Source organism: Cherax quadricarinatus, chromosome 17, assembly GCF_038502225.1.
Source record: "Cherax quadricarinatus isolate ZL_2023a chromosome 17, ASM3850222v1, whole genome shotgun sequence".
NCBI lineage: Eukaryota > Metazoa > Arthropoda > Malacostraca > Decapoda > Parastacidae > Cherax > Cherax quadricarinatus.
The window spans coordinates 27,444,853-27,463,156 of NC_091308.1; the positions used below are offsets into that span (position 1 = coordinate 27,444,853).

The 18,304-nt window shown below is 41.8% G+C and overlaps 1 protein-coding gene across 1 annotated transcript; it reads right to left on the reverse strand.

Annotated features, from left to right (window-relative positions):
- Positions 1-437: 437 nt before the first annotated feature.
- Positions 438-18,196, reverse strand: LOC128686468 (D-beta-hydroxybutyrate dehydrogenase, mitochondrial). Its single transcript, XM_070085891.1, has 8 exons — positions 17,947-18,196; positions 17,728-17,811; positions 11,281-11,443; positions 7,799-7,954; positions 3,710-3,815; positions 3,011-3,072; positions 1,291-1,433; positions 438-867 (listed from the first exon to the last, which is right to left on the reverse strand). The coding sequence occupies exons 1-8, from the start codon at positions 18,121-18,123 to the stop codon at positions 667-669; spliced, it is 1,092 nt and encodes a 363-aa protein (XP_069941992.1). The 5' UTR covers positions 18,124-18,196; the 3' UTR covers positions 438-666.
- Between the last annotated feature and the right edge of the window lie 108 nt (positions 18,197-18,304).

Sequence of the window (18,304 nt, forward strand, 5' to 3'; positions counted from 1 at the left end):
TACCACAAGGAAAGTCACTGTTGATCATTTCCATTGGGATCCTAAAGTATATATATTGTATAAAGATGTAAAATCTAGTACTTACAGGTACTCCGTGCTGTACTTCTGTAGTAACCATCTGTTAAACGGGCCTAGTAATGCCAAGAAGATGAAATAGGCCACTTACGTAATAAATAATTAGGTGAAAAAGAAATGATATATATTTAACATATTTTTATTCTAAATTCAAAGTTAAAGCTCAGTAGGCTTAATTTATTAGTAGCAAAAGTTATTATTGTTATTTATTAATATTGTTACATGGGGGTCATACAATACTTGGGATTTTCAGGTAGTCTGTTTTGAATCGAGAGAGGGAATGATAGCTCCTTATTTTTGGAGGTTATGAGACCTTCACTACCACTAAGAATACGTCTACAATATATCACCATTTAACCGGACTCAAGTTTGTTAATCCACAGGCGGACTCTCATTCCAAGTGGATTATGTTAAAAAAGATAATTTATGGATGATAACTGCAAAGTAATTACAGCAATGAACTTGGTAATAGCCACCCCCTACGGTGTGTCAAAGACGGGAGGATCTAATAGCCTAGTGTTTGGCAGAGGCAGGGAGGTATCACACACAGAGGGTGTGACAGGAACAGAAAGGGTGTCAGTTAGCCTCAGCCTAAGGCTTGGCAGAGTTTGGAAGGGACAGATGAGGTCGTGCGGTGGTGATGTAGCAGGTGTCGTAGACCCACTCCGGCAGGTGGGTGGCCACAAAGATCCTGATTCTGGTGGTCACATCCATGGGCAGGTATCGAGCACGAGGGTACTTCTGCGTCAGGGCCGCCGTCATTGCTTCCACCACGTCGTTCACGTCACGGGTCTGTAGTAAAGATGGTGGTAGAGAGATGGTGGTTTTAGTGGCAGTGATGGTGAAAATAAGCTCTCTTTCATAGATTATAGCGGGATTTTTTGTAAATGCGATTAAAAAACATCCAAAATTGAAAAGCGCGTGGAAGGGCATTCATGGTATATATTATTAAATTCTAGAGGAACTTCTTCAATCGCATTTAGAAAAAGAAAACGTACAGAGGTTTTGTAAGAGAGCTTACATATGTAAAAAGGCTTTAAGGGCTACATGTGTTTTACATTGCCTTTACACACTAGGTAACGTGTCTTCCTGGATCACAGTAACTCAAACTAACGTCGTTCCATTCTAATGAAACTACGTCAGTTTGAGTTACTGCGGTAGCTGATGTCTGTTTTGGAATGAAGATGTACTCAGCAGAGAGAGGCCGCCACTCACCCCAGCATTGGTGTAAGACATCATGAGATTCACTTGACTGTCGAAGTAACTTCTGGGAAAGTCCTGCTGGACTTCCTCAGTCATGGCTGTCCACATGACCTGTGCTTGCTGTCTCACGCTCTCGTCCGTGAAGATGTTGGTGGCTGCCACGTACGAAATAGTGGTATTAGATAATTGTTAAAGGGCGCGGGGTTAGAGAGCTGGTATTATTGGATAGCTGGTAGTGAGAGGTAATGAGGGGACGGGTGTTACTGGACAGTTACTGGTGAGAGGTGGTTAGGGAACGGGTGTTAGTAGATAGCTGTTTAGTAAGTGGCGGGTAGAGAACGGGTGGTAGCAAACGGTAGGTGGTGATGAGGGAGGCGGTAAGGGCACGGAAGTTAGGAGATAGTTACTGACACGGTGAAGTCATTGAAAAAACTGCAAGACATAACGGACATCTGTGCTCAAGAAATGCAGAAAACTTACTGAAAGATTCACCCCAACCTAAAAAGAAAGGGAATAAGTATATTAACAACCCTAGTTAAAAAAAAAATTAAGGAAAAAAAATGAGAGCATGGGAAAATGGGTGAACAAAGGGAAACAGGAGCAAACCAAAAAAAAAAAAAGCACATAATGGCCAGAAAACTGAAAAGGAAATAGCGTAGAGAATAAGACAATATATATTCCAAACTGTACTTCAAAAATTGCACCAAAAATTGTATTGTAAATGATCAGGTAATCTGATTGCAGAAGGCTGATTCACGAAATCGTAATAACACGATCGCAAACAAACCGCGGAAAGGGAGGGGTCTGAACCCATGGCGAGTGAAGGACGGGGATATATTAACGAAGGAAACGTGGCCAGAGACGAGTGAGAAGACGCCTTGCCACACTAGCCTAAGTCAGAGCCGAAATGGAAGAATCGTGAGAGGCTGCTGGATATTTTTTTCATGGGTGGAGCAAGAAAGAAATCAATGTTTATATTCCCTTGACACAGGGCTGATACACGGTGGGCAGCAACTGCACTTGACACAGGGCTGATACACGGTGGGCAGCAACTGCACTTGACACAGGGCTGATACACGGTGGGCAGCAACTGCCCTTGACACAGGGCTGATACACGGTGGGCAGCAACTGCCCTTGACACAGGGCTGATACACGGTGGGCAGCAACTGCCCTTGACACAGGGCTGATACACGGTGGGCAGCAACTGCCCTCCAGGGTTTTTATTTGACTCCTGCTCTAGAAGAGGTTAAAAACGAGTGAAGAAATTGGTACATCAAATATAATGGAACCAGATAACATCTCCATCCCCTCCCCCCCATGGATACTGAAGGAGGCAGCCGAGGCAATTTGCAGGTCACTAACTTGACAGTTGGAACCACGCACACAAGGGCCATGCACACAGGGGCCACGCACACAGGGACCACGCACACAAGGGCCACGCACACAGGGGCCACGCATCCAGGAGCCACGCACAGTGTAGCCGTGTAAACACTAGCCATTTGCCCAGGAATCACACACACACACACACACACACACACACACACACACACACACACACACACACACACACACACACACACACACACACACACACACACACATACACGCACACGCACACGAACACATACAGAACTTCGCACATAAACGGTCACGTACACAGGAGCCAAATACACGGAAGTCACGCAGACATGAGTCACGTACTGGGACGCCCCACGTACAGGGTCTCTCTCACCTGCCACATAGTTACCAGGCTCGACGAGACACACTTTCACGCCCCAAACCTTCATCTCTTGCCTGTGAGAATAATAACAATGATGAGCACAATCACTGTTGTTAATGATAAATATTATTAGTAATAACAATAATCACTAGATATGAAATTAACGTTACTAATAATAAAAATAATATTAATAAGAAAAAACAATAATAATAATAATAATAATAATAATAATAATAATAATAATAATAATAATAATGATGATGATGATGATGATGATGATGATGATGATGATGATGATGATGATGATAATAATAATAATAATAATACAGTTTAGATTAACTGGATCACCTGAAAATTCATCCTCCAAGACAAAGGGTAAATATTGCTACGGAAGACCTTAGATAGATTAGGTAAATTACATAATATTTTATATTTATATTACCTAAATTTGACCAAGGCTGAACAGATATGACACAACAATTTTGGTGCACAGAAAAAATAAAAGCATATAAAGAATTGTGATATTATTGACTATCTTGACGTGAAGGAATAATATTATTAACTGACTTGCGAGTATTAACTGATGGAGAGAGAGAGAGAGAGAGAGAGAGAGAGAGAGAGAGAGAGAGAGAGAGAGAGAGAGAGAGAGAGAGAGAGAGAGAGAGAGAGAGAGAGAGAGAGAGAGAGAGAGAGAGACAATGCTGGACTAACCTGAGACAGTCGGTAAAACCCTCGACAGCGTACTTGGAGAGGACATAGGGCGCTCTCATAGTGTTGCCCATCCTGCCGTACATACTGGCGATGTTTACCACACGACCTGCAACCCGCAACACACTCAACATTGCTACGTAGCTGTGACCAGACACTTGATTTAAAGTAAAGTTGCCTGACCAGATACTAGGACATATTTAGTTAAAAAATAAAACGTTTCGATCCTGGTATTTGATCACAAAAAAACGCTTCGGTCCTGGGATCTTGATCACAAAAGGAAACTTTTCGGTCCTGGGATCTTCAACACAAAAAAAAAAAAAACGTTTCGATTTTGTGATACTGATCACCTGTAGGTCAAAGAACCGAAGTGTTTTATAATAAACGAGTCTCAGTGTCTGCTGCTGCTGCTGCTGCTGCTGCTGATGATGTGCCTCGTTTCGCACATCCATTGTCTCTGAGCTTGTTTATGTCACTGATTGTTTATGTCACTGATTGTTTATGACATTGATTGTTTTGATAACATGTTCATGACCTATCTTAAAAACTACCGTCAACAACACGTTTAAAAAATAACTAAACAAACTACTTGTTTTAAAGAGAAGACTTGTTTTACCAAACTGTATCGTGTGAATAAAAAAAAAATCCATTGAGAAAGTAATTTCCGAAAATTATTCCAATCATATTTAATGAAATGTAAAGAGATTCTCAAGGATTACGTAGGATACACACACTGAGAGGCGTATTTCTCCAGCGTATTTCTCTCAGCTGTGAGCTAACTTTAATCCCTATTTTAGGAATTAAAGTATTCTTGCGTGGTGGTGGAAAGGTTAAGTCCAGCCTTTTGATGATCCTAGTGTAGTATATAGGCTTTAAACTACACTAACCGCGCGGGTATTACCAGAATGAGCGTAGTCAGTCAATTCTAAGGTATTACCAAACTGAAGGTAAAGTCTGCTTAAAGGTCAAAAGGTCACATTATATTTATAATCTACTCAAAGGAGCGTTTAGGTCCCCTAATTAAATTTTCAGAGCGCTATACATTAACTGCGTTTTGAAGGTCAGAGAGAATTGTATATGTATGACGCCTGGCTGGTTCTTAGTGACTCGTCTGACTCAAGATTACTGGACGGAGGATCGAGCCTCCTCCACACCTTGAGATGAATGACCCACATGGGTTTAGTGCTTCACACAGTGACGTGGTTCTAACCATGATATAGACGCTTCAAAAGGAAATAAAGTTACTGGAGTAGTCGTAATAAAAATGGCCATGATCATGGATGAAGGGCTTTTGATCCAGAGAACTGGAGCTACATTCCCTTCCTCGGATCAAATTTGATTATTTCGCTACCATTCCTCACATTTCTGCATGACTGCTACGGGTTTAGCGCTTCCGATAATAATAATAATAATAATAATAATAATAATAATAATAATAATAATAATAATAATAATAATAATAATAACATTTATTTTTATTATCACACCGGCCGATTCCCACCAAGGCAGGGTGGCCCGAAAAAGAAAAACTTTCACCATCATTCACTCCATCACTGTCTTGCCAGAAGGGTGCTTTACACTACAGTTTTTAAACTGCAACATTAACACCCCTCCTTCAGAGTGCAGGCACTGTACTTCCCATCTCCAGGACTCAAGTCCGGCCTGCCGGTTTCCCTGAATCCCTTCATAAATGTTACTTTGCTCACACTCCAACAGCACGTCAAGTATTAAAAACCATTTGTCTCCATTCACTCCTATCAAACACGCTCACGCATGCCTGCTGGAAGTCCAAGCCCCTCGCACACAAAACCTCCTTTACCCCCTCCCTCCAACCCTTCCTAGGCCGACCCCTACCCCGCCTTCCTTCCACTACAGACTGATATACTCTTGAAGTCATTCTGTTTCGCTCCATTCTCTCTACATGTCCGAACCACCTCAACAACCCTTCCTCAGCCCTCTGGACAACAGTTTTGGTAATCCCGCACCTCCTCCTAACTTCCAAACTACGAATTCTCTGCATTATATTCACACCACACATTGCCCTCAGACATGACATCTCCACTGCCTCCAGCCTTCTCCTCGCTGCAACATTCATCACCCACGCTTCACACCCATATAAGAGCGTTGGTAAAACTATACTCTCATACATTCCCCTCTTTGCCTCCAAGGACAAAGTTCTTTGTCTCCACAGACTCCTAAGTGCACCACTCACTCTTTTTCCCTCATCAATTCTATGATTCACCTCATCTTTCATAGACCCATCCGCTGACACGTCCACTCCCAAATATCTGAATACGTTCACCTCCTCCATACTCTCTCCCTCCAATCTGATATTCAATCTTTCATCACCTAATCTTTTTGTTATCCTCATAACCTTACTCTTTCCTGTATTCACCTTTAATTTTCTTCTTTTGCACACCCTACCAAATTCATCCACCAATCTCTGCAACTTCTCTTCAGAATCTCCCAAGAGCACAGTGTCATCAGCAAAGAGCAGCTGTGACAACTCCCACTTTGTGTGTGATTCTTTATCTTTTAACTCCACGCCTCTTGCCAAGACCCTCGCATTTACTTCTCTTACAACCCCATCTATAAATATATTAAACAACCACGGTGACATCACACATCCTTGTCTAAGGCCTACTTTTACTGGGAAAAAATTTCCCTCTTTCCTACATACTCTAACTTGAGCCTCACTATCCTCGTAAAAACTCTTCACTGCTTTCAGTAACCTACCTCCTACACCATACACTTGCAACATCTGCCACATTGCCCCCCTATCCACCCTGTCATACGCCTTTTCCAAATCCATAAATGCCACAAAGACCTCTTTAGCCTTATCTAAATACTGTTCACTTATATGTTTCACTGTAAACACCTGGTCCACACACCCCCTACCTTTCCTAAAGCCTCCTTGTTCATCTGCTATCCTATTCTCCGTCTTACTCTTAATTCTTTCAATTATAACTCTACCATACACTTTACCAGGTACACTCAACAGACTTATCCCCCTATAATTTTTGCACTCTCTTTTATCCCCTTTGCCTTTATACAAAGGAACTATGCATGCTCTCTGCCAATCCCTAGGTACCTTACCCTCTTCCATACATTTATTAAATAATTGCACCAACCACTCCAAAACTATATTCCCACCTGCTTTTAACATTTCTATCTTTATCCCATCAATCCCGGCTGCCTTACCCCCTTTCATTTTACCTACTGCCTCACGAACTTCCCCCACACTCACAACTGGCTCTTCCTCACTCCTACAAGATGTTATTCCTCCTTGCCCTATACACGAAATCACAGCTTCCCTATCTTCATCAACATTTAACAATTCCTCAAAATATTCCTTCCATCTTCCCAATACCTCTAACTCTCCATTTAATAACTCTCCTCTCCTATTTTTAACTGACAAATCCATTTGTTCTCTAGGCTTTCTTAACTTGTTAATCTCACTCCAATAGTAATAATAATAATGTCTGGCGCACATCTTGTGGTTTAAGACGCACGAACAAACACTCAAGACATTAATACAGTAAACTCTATAACAATCTCAGGAGATAAAACTTCTGAAGCGTAAACGGGAAAGGTTTTGGTTGTAGTGTCAACGTCACGGGTCCGACGGTGTTGAGCTGCAGGGAAATACTGACGTGATTTGTTAGTTAGGTACCATTTTGTCCTCGGCACATGTTGATTAGACACTAGACCTGTTGTGTATGTGTGTGTGCATGTGTGACATAACTACCGTGTAGAACACTGTACTATAACTACCGTGTAGAACACCGTAGTCCTTCTTCATCTATGACACCTATTTATAGAGACACAGTGATAAATAAAGCGACTTTTTTCTTGCAATAGCAGATGGTGAATTGTGCTTCCACAACCTCTTACGCTGAATGACCTGCATGGTTTTAGTGTCTCACATATAATTAAAACTCACGTTATTATTACAAGAGTATATTTATCACATAAAATAAGAAAATGCTAAAGGAGAAAGTATAGGATGAAATACAAGAAAGAGATAAAGGGAGAGACAGACGGCTAAAGAGGGGGAAAGAAACAGTCCCAATACTACACATAAATTAGTACCTCTGGTCCTCCTGATGAGAGGTAGGAAGGTCTTGGTGGCAAAGACGGTACCTAGCAAGTTCACCTCCAGTACCTTCCTGTAGGTGGCCTCAGGCACCCACTCCACCTCGCCGAAGGTGGAGACGCCAGCATTGTTGACCAGCCCCCACAACACCTCTGTTGGGGCAGAACGTTGGGTCAATACCTCTACTACCCAGCCACCACAGTCACAACCCAGCAATATTGAGTGATAGCCAGCTGCGGGAATTTCATAACTAACTCGGTGAGCATTATAACAAATATCTCGAATGTAACTCCTCAGTTATTTATTTTACATGATGCGATAAACCTGTGTGGGTCCTTCAGCACAAGTAACAGTAGTGGCTCGATCCTCCACCCGCCAATGACTGGATAGACACACTATCTTTTTTTTTTTTTTTTTTTTTTTTGGTAACTCCTATAGTTTCTTTGCTTCCCTGAACACATTTTCCTCAGTCTGATAAGTAAAGATAATTACTTATATAACAAAAAAAAATCGGATATGGTTGTTTCCTCGGCTGTGGTTGTTTTCACGGCTGTGACTGGAAGATGATGACAGACTCCTGCAACAATCATAACACAGCTAATTTCAATACAGCTGCGGCTGTCGACAGATCTAAGAATTTTGGCTGTGTTTTCGGGGGCGAATATAATCAGGGGCAAATATAATCATGGGTAATGTAATTTTAGGTTAAAAATCAGATTGGTTAGATGAAGTTATGATAATTAGGAAAGGTAGCTTTATTTCCTCCTTATGGTAGCAATAAGATATGTAGCAACTTCCACCACCACCGAGGCACTATGACATGTTAATAACTCATGACCTCGCCAACGAGATAATTTGACCTCATTACAATATAAACGAGTCTCTCACAATAACTATCTAATTTAGATCTTTAATTACGATATCAATTACCATTATATCTTTCCTCCTTACTTTTTACTCTTACATTTGCTATGTATGGCTTCAGTAACTTAAATAATGTTTAGAATTCCTCATCAATAAAACCCACTTATTTAGTTTATTTTACTAAAATAGTCATATCACTGAGATAACCTTATTTTAGAGAATACTCATAAAAGATAATCTGTGCTTCCTGTACCACCTACGAAGAGAATTTTCTTAACTGGCTCCTTGACTGTGATTGTGTGGTTGGCACGAGTTCCTTCAGCGTGTAATTCCCTCGTTAGTTGCAGGCGCGACAGTAATACAATGCGAGTTTAACTACCTTGAGAAATGTCTTCAAGTTTTTTCGTCAATAAACTTCAAAACACATTCTTTTAATGTTAGGCAAAAATCGTGTGGATAAAAGACCATCTTACTGGTGAGTCTTCCTGTGTTCAGAGAGCTGATTCTCACTGTAGAACATTATTTAAAAGAACAATATTCTTGGTTAATAACTTTGTATTGTATTATACAACGTTGTGCAGTGATGTGATACATGCATAAATCTTATAATTAGCAAAATGATTAGCAGGAAATTTTGCAATATGTGATACACTGTATTGTGTGTCTTCTACTTGCTGTAACAAGTGATACTCTACATTGTGTCTCTTCTAATTGCTACATTACGAATGATTTTATTTAAGGTTATCCGGGAGGCTGTTTATATTACACTGCTTCAGGTTAACGTGGCCATGCTGACCGATCATAAGCAAAGGTACTCGAGAATGCAAAGGTTCCATTATATACCTTGAACTTCTAAACGCACCTTAACACAGGTATTTGACATATCTGAAGAATATGAAACTGAGATGAGTTTATCTCTTGTTGAGAAATGGCATTACCAGTTAAGTTTAAATATAGGAAAACAACTTAGAAAGACAGCTCATCGCCTGCACAGCCGCCCCTGCAGACGAGGTCTTGAGAAGCTGTCGAAGTCATCTCTCAACGGGCTGTAAAGAGTTATAATTTGTAAGATTATAAATTACCCCTAGGGGGTGTTATGTCAGCATATTTCATTCACTGATGGCTGACAAACTTACTTGTGTGGACTCAAAGGTCCGCATATCACCGGGGTTTATGATAAGTGACTAACTCACGACTTTATACTCAACTGCACAGTCAATAGTATTACATCACGAGTTAGAACACTTACCTGGGTATATGTATCTGACCCGTAATTAAGCCCGGATATCCGTTGAGTTGATTGAAGAATAGTGTTCTTTGAAGAATGTCGCACTACACTCTGTTGGATCGCAACACTCGTTGTTACACTGTTCATCAATAATTGTTCACACAATATCACTGAAGAAGCTGATCACACTTCTCTGTAAGTGTTTATTGTGTTTTGTGAGACACTTTGTTCACACTAACGCACAGATCGTTCTTTGTTGGTTATCCTGGCGTCAGTGTCACTCTCAGTAGAGTCAAAAGTAATCTGAAGACGCCACAGCACCCCACACCGTCACTGCCCCTTGCACAAAGGAAAAGCTGACATAGTACTTTTGCTTCCTCGCCACTTCCTCCATGAGGCAAAACAGAATGTTTGATTCTTGCTGTCTTAAGCATAGACAACAATATACACTATCTTCACCATGATAATAAAGTGGGAGCATGATTTTCCTTGATTGTCCTGCTAAGGTAAGAGATGTACTGTCTCTTATTAAAATACACTCTGCAACACTGGACTGCAAGGAGCGGCAAGCCACGTCACATATTGGTACTGCATCTGGGGTCAATTACTTGTTGTAGCAGTAAACAAGATATTTGCCCCTTCTGAGAGGGCTGAGCCCCTCAGGGCTGAAAGGGGCTGAAGGGGGCTGATACCCCCCTCCTGGAGAAATTTCTCCACATCTCTCTAACACCCTTCTCCTTAGTCTCCATCTGACTCTTACTGTAGCTGTCACTCCTCTACAAACATCTGACTCTTACTGTAGCTGCCACTCCTCTACAAACATCTGACTCTTACTGTAGCTGCCACTCCTCTACAAACATCTGACTCTTACTGTAGCTGCCACTCCTCTACAAATATGCACATCCAGTAGTCTACCATGAGCCTGATATTTTAGTCGGCTTTCACGACACGTGTCACAAATGAAGGAAGGATTCTAACCCACTACACATGGAATTAAAAGAAAATGAAAAAAAGAAGGGGCAAAAACTACTATTAAGAAATTTTAGCAGGACACACAGTTCAGTATTTATACGTACATAGATGCATCCAGAGCATTTCTTAGGAGACCGATTCTATTTTGAGACCACATACAAGAAACACCATACACAATAGACTCTAATTCATACATAAATACAGTATAATAATTTGGAAAGCTCATAGTATGCTATGAATCTAACAGTGTTCAGAGACGAGGTACAAAATACCTTGACTATCCTACATCTAGACTATAATACACAATAGTTGTGCTCTTAAGTACTCCCCTGTACTCTCATGTACTCACATGTATTAAGAAACTTGCTATTATTTAGAGAAGAGGCACATAAAATGCAGCTACTTGTCCCTTACCTCCTTCAGGGATGAGATTCTTGACCTGTGAAAGCGTCGTCTTGAGTTGGTCCTGAGACGTGACGTCCAGCTGCAGCAGGTGAAGACGGGGAGACTTTAGGTCACGCAGGCGCTGCACACCCTCCCCTTCCTCCCGCAGGCAGCATGCCACCACCCGGAAACCCTGAAGCACCACCAGGGGCGTGAGAGGAACTCCTGGAGTACCACCAGGAAGATGAGAGGAACCCCTGGTGCACCACCAGGGGGTGAGAGGAACCAGCCAAGTCAGGGATAGGCGTGGTAAGGAATAGATTGATGGGTGTTCTGAGCCTTGAATCCCCAAGAGAGTGAGAGGAGGCTGGATCGTGTCAGGAACAGTAATGGTAATAGTACTACTGCTACTACTTTTGCTATTACTATTACTACTATTGATATTAGTACTACTACTGCTACTGTACTATTGTTATTACTATTACTACTACTGCTATTACTACTATTGCTACTACTACTGTTACTAATACTCTTATTACTATTACTACTACTACTACTAATAATAATAATAATAATTTATCTGAATGAAACAGTTGAAAATTACTTCTATAAACTACATGAATTATTTGTAATAATGTTGGTAGAATTACCGACAATATGTAAAGTAAAAGAACACAAGTGCAACTAATGTGAATTTTATTGTGGCAACGTTTCGCTCTCCAGGAGCTTTATCAAGCCGATACAAACAATATATGGACACAGAGAGTATATAAAGGCTCAGAGTGAGGTGCAATACTAGTGAGGTACCATTTCGATGTTCACTAGTGGTAGTAGTAGTAGTAGTAGTAGTAGTAGTAGTAGTAGTAGTGACAAAAGTTGTAGTAGTAATACAATATGGTAGAACAATTAATTCGTACATGAGTAAAAGGATATAAAAACTATTACTTGGGTCACATAAAAATAGGTTGGACAAATATAGACTGGTTAGAGAAGGCCTCTTTCAGTGTTCACTCTCTGTAATGTGCTTTGTGTAGTATAACAGGAGAGACTATGTGATGGCAGGGTTTACTGTTTTCAGGAGGATTCTCGCTAAGACTTCAGAGATGGTGAAGCTGCCGTTATTTTGTTTAATTGTATTCGAAACAGCGATCAGTGCTGATTCGAGGCACTTGCGTCTGTGGAAATTAGTTTCTTTGATCACTATTTGGGCGTCCCTGAATTTCATGAGATGATTGGTGGAATTTCGGTGTTGTACACAGGCGTTGTTCAAGTTATCGCTCCTACATGCGTAAATGTGTTCATTGAGACGGGTGTCGAGGTTTCTTGCTGTTTCACCTACATAAATCTTGTCACAGCCTCCACAGGGTATAGTGTAAACCCCTGCATTGACTGGTTCGTGGTGCTTTGATTTTGTCCTGGTTAGATCCTTTATAGAAGTGCTAGAAGCGATGGTGACTCTGGTGTTAGCTTGTGAAAGTACTTTAGAAACGTTCAGCACCCCTTCTCTCCAGCTACCCAAGCTTACTTAACTGAATGTGCCGAAGAACTTTCTAACTTCGCTAAGGAAACCTTTGAAACGACCCCAACATTATCATCACCACCGCCGACAAAGGAGGTGGAGTCGTCACACTCAACACCAGTGACTACAACACTAAAATGATGGACCTTTTGAGTGATCAGTCTACATACGAACCCATCAGCACTCAACAGTGGGAGACACTCACCAAAAATTTTCTATACAAAACCAGACAAATACTCAAACGCACTAGAGAGGGGAAGAAACTTCTGTACTTGTTACCAAGCAACCCTAAACCAGCACACATGTATAGTTTACCCAAGACCCATAAACACAACATTCCTCTCAGACCAATCACGTCAGGTATAGGCAGTGCTCCACACAAACTAGCCGGAGTTCTTGCCAAACATCTTTCCTGCCTTCTGGGGACCATCAGCCCCGCTCATCTTAAACACTCAGGCGACCTTCTCAACCGCATCCTCAACCTCTCCATCCGTAACAAGAAACTAAGCAGTTTGGACGTGACTTCCCTCTTCACAAAAGTACCTACCACAAAAGCCATCGAGGTTCTACGACGTAAAGTAAATCAGGACCTTAATCTTCCTCTACCTCCCGGAGATTTTGTTGACTTGATTGAACTCAGTGTTAATTTCAATTGTTTTTCTTTCAATAACAAACTCTACAAACAAACCTACGGCATGGGAATGGGGTCCCCCATCAGTGCCGTCCTAGCCAACTTATACATGGAACACCTAGAGTCCGAACACTTCGCAAACATCATCCCTTCAAGCGTCACTTGGTTACGTTACGTGGACGACGTCCTCGTAATAACTCCCAAACGTTTTGATGTACAGAATCTTCAGGCAAGGCTCAACGCAGTTGAACCGTCGATCCAGTTTACACTAGAAGAGTCCAATGACAAGCTACCTTTCCTCGACGTCCTCATTCACAAAGTAGACAACAACCTAAGATTTCAAGTTAATCGGAAACCTACCAATAAAAATGATCTCACACACTTCTATTCCAGTCAAGATACCAAGACCAAAAGAGGCATCATCATCGGGTTTTTCCTAAGAGCATACCGAATTTGTAGTCCTGAGTTTCTTGACGAGGAATGCACATACATTCACCAAACCTTCACTGAGTTACATTTTCCTTCCTTTTTCATCAAAGACTGCAAGAAAAGAGCTCTTCAGATCATTAATTCTCCACGCACCAACACCACGCCCAACAAAGTTATAATTCTTCCCAACAGCCAGGTTGCACTGAACGTTTCTAAAGTACTTTCACAAGCTAACACCAGAGTCGCCATCGCTTCTAGCACTTCTATAAAGGATCTAACCAGGACAAAATCAAAGCACCACGAACTAGTCAATGCAGGGGTTTACACTATACCCTGTGGAGGCTGTGACAAGATTTATGTAGGAGAAACAGCAAGAAACCTCGACACCCGCCTCAATGAACACATTTACGCAAGTAGGAACGATAACTTGAACAACGCCTGTGTACAACACCGAAATTCCCCCAATCATCTCATGAAATTCAAGGACGCCCAATTAGTGATCAAAGAAACTAATTTCCGCAGACGCAAGTGCCTCGAATCAGCACTGATCGCTGTTTCGAATACAATTAAACAAAATAACGGCAGCTTCACCATCTCTGAAGTCTTAGCGAGAATCCTCCTGAAAACAGTAAACCCTGCCATCACATAGTCTCTCCTGTTATACTACACAAAGCACATTACAGAGAGTGAACACTGAAACAGGCCTTCTCTAACCAGTCTATATTTGTCCAACCTATTTTTATGTGACCCAAGTAATAGCTTTTATATCCTTTTACTCATGTACGAATTAATTGCTCTACCATATTGTATTACTACTACAACTTTTGTCACTACTACTACTACTACTACTACTACTACTACTACTACTACTACTACCACTAATGAACATCGAAATGGTACCTCACTAGTATTGCACCTCTGAGCCTTTATATACCCTCTGTGTCCATATATTGTTTGTAACGGCTTGACAAAGCTCCTGGAGAGCGAAACGTTGCCACAATAAAATGTCACATTAGTTGCACTTGTGTCCTTTTACTTTACATATTGTCGGTAATTCTACCAACATTATTACAATCTGTCGGACACCGCAACATAATGGACATTTCATGCAGACGTTATTTGGACACCCTTATTCGTGCTCACAGCTATCGCAACTTCCTACAAGATTGCCTGGCAGAGAAGGTGATCCCTAAGTCTACTCCCGCACAACTCTCCAACTCCAAGCACCCCTTCTCTCCAGCTACCCAAGCTTACTTAACTGAATGTGCCGAAGAACTTTCTAACTTCGCTAAGGAAACCTTTGAAACTGCAAGGAATATGAGGGCTAATCTTCAGATTGACCAACACACTGCTGAGCATATTCTCAGCAGTCACCACAGCCAACCTCCAACAGAAGATGAAACTCAATCGCAAACTTCAGTACCTCGGCACTAACAGTCGATGGAAGGAAATGGGACGCGAATCCCTGATAAACAACTTATCTTCACGCACCTTAATGAGCGCGCGCGGAAATTTGCCCTACAGCCCCCTTGACTGACTACGAGAAACAAGCACTGAGTCTGGGACTCAAATTTACCACCAACATACGCAAACCTAACTATCAACTCAATCTAGTTACCAGGAACCATAGACACAGTGATAGCAACTTCCAGAAGGGTTATATACAGGGCCTTCTCACTGCAGCTTTATGAGAACCTTCTTCTTCTAGTCTTCCTAGAAGATACATCACTGCCCTTAAGGACCTCGCCAACGACCCCAACATTATTGTCACCACCGCCGACAAAGGAGGTGGAGTCGTCACACTCAACACCAGTGACTACAACACTAAAATGATGGACCTTTTGAGTGATCAGTCTACATACGAACCCATCAGCACTCAACAGTGGGAGACACTCACCAAAAATTTTCTATACAAAACCAGACAAATACTCAAACGCACTAGAGAGGGGAAGAAACTTCTGTACTTGTTACCAAGCAACCCTAAACCAGCACACATGTATAGTTTACCCAAGACCCATAAACACAACATTCCTCTCAGACCAATCAGGTCAGGTATAGGCAGTGCTCCACACAAACTAGCCGGAGTTCTTGCCAAACATCTTTCCTGCCTTCTGGGGACCATCAGCCCCGCTCATCTTAAACACTCAGGCGACCTTCTCAACCGCATCCTCAACCTCTCCATCCGTAACAAGAAACTAAGCAGTTTGGACGTGACTTCCCTCTTCACAAAAGTACCTACCACAAAAGCCATCGAGGTTCTACGACGTAAAGTAAATCAGGACCTTAATCTTCCTCTACCTCCCGGAGATTTTGTTGACTTGATTGAACTCAGTGTTAATTTCAATTGTTTTTCTTTCAATAACAAACTCTACAAACAAACCTACGGCATGGGAATGGGGTCCCCCATCAGTGCCGTCCTAGCCAACTTATACATGGAACACCTAGAGTCCGAACACTTCGCAAACATCATCCCTTCAAGCGTCACTTGGTTACGTTACGTGGACGACGTCCTCGTAATAACTCCCAAACGTTTTGATGTACAGAATCTTCAGGCAAGGCTCAACGCAGTTGAACCGTCGATCCAGTTTTCACTAGAAGAGTCCAATGACAAGCTACCTTTCCTCGACGTCCTCATTCACAAAGTAGACAACAACCTAAGATTTCAAGTTTATCGGAAACCTACCAATAAAAATGATCTCACACACTTCTATTCCAGTCAAGATACCAAGACCAAAAGAGGCATCATCATCGGGTTTTTCCTAAGAGCATACCGAATTTGTAGTCCTGAGTTTCTTGACGAGGAATGCACATACATTCACCAAACCTTCACTGAGTTACATTTTCCTTCCCTTTTCATCAAAGACTGCAAGAAAAGAGCTCTTCAGATCATTAATTCTCCACGCACCAACACCACGCCCAACAAAGTTATAATTCTTCCCAACAGCCAGGTTGCACTGAACGTTTCTAAAGTACTTTCACAAGCTAACACCAGAGTCGCCATCGCTTCTAGCACTTCTATAAAGGATCTAACCAGGACAAAATCAAAGCACCACGAACTAGTCAATGCAGGGGTTTACACTATACCCTGTGGAGGCTGTGACAAGATTTATGTAGGAGAAACAGCAAGAAACCTCGACACCCGCCTCAATGAACACATTTACGCAAGTAGGAACGATAACTTGAACAACGCCTGTGTACAACACCGAAATTCCCCCAATCATCTCATGAAATTCAAGGACGCCCAATTAGTGATCAAAGAAACTAATTTCCGCAGACGCAAGTGCCTCGAATCAGCACTGATCGCTGTTTCGAATACAATTAAACAAAATAACGGCAGCTTCACCATCTCTGAAGTCTTAGCGAGAATCCTCCTGAAAACAGTAAACCCTGCCATCACATAGTCTCTCCTGTTATACTACACAAAGCACATTACAGAGAGTGAACACTGAAACAGGCCTTCTCTAACCAGTCTATATTTGTCCAACCTATTTTTATGTGACCCAAGTAATATCTTTTATATCCTTTTACTCATGTACGAATTAATTGCTCTACCATATTGTATTACTACTACTACAACTTTTGTCACTACTACTACTACGACTACTACTACTACTACTACCACTAATGAACATCGAAATGGTACCTCACTAGTATTGCACCTCACTCTGAGCCTTTATATACCCTCTGTGTCCACATATTGTTTGTAACGGCTTGACAAAGCTCCTGGAGAGCGAAACGTTGCTACAATAAAATGTCACATTAGTTGCACTTGTGTCCTTTTACTTTACATGAATTATTTGTTACGGAACTTCCATATGTGTTACTGAACTAGTTGCTTGAGTACGGGAAGTAGTGACTGTGATCAGTTGGTCTAGTGTGGGTAAGTAGTGGCACTTACCAGGTTGTGAAGGTGGAGTGCCAGAGCGTTACCGAAGCCAGTGTCACATCCCGTCACAACTACCACCTTACCGTCACTTGACACCTGTAATGTAACACCAACATTGTATGGCTAATATCTAACAATGACAAATGGTAGTGCGGGCGTCCGATAGCAAGGAATCAAATACTACTACACATGATAAGCGCACAAGTGAGACAAGAGGAGGACATTGCTCACCTTGACAGCAGACAGGAGTAAAATGGTGGCAGCAGAGAGGAGCCAGAGGGTTGTGAAGAGGAGCCAGCAAGAGGTGGAGAAGAGTCCCAGGAGGTGTAGTGTAGAGGACAGGAGAGCACTGACACCTCCACATAGTAGCACGTCTCCTGCCTCGTCCAACCTCAACACCCCCATCATTCACGTTCCTCCTTCCTCACGTTACGTATAGTTTGCTGACAGGTTCACACTTCTGTCTCCTCACACACAACTGCAACACCTGTCTCTTGTTAGTCTTTATAAATTTATCTCCATTCGTATGTAAAAGAAATATTTCCTGAAATAGACGAAGAAGGGAACAGAGAGCGTGGGAGATATGGTG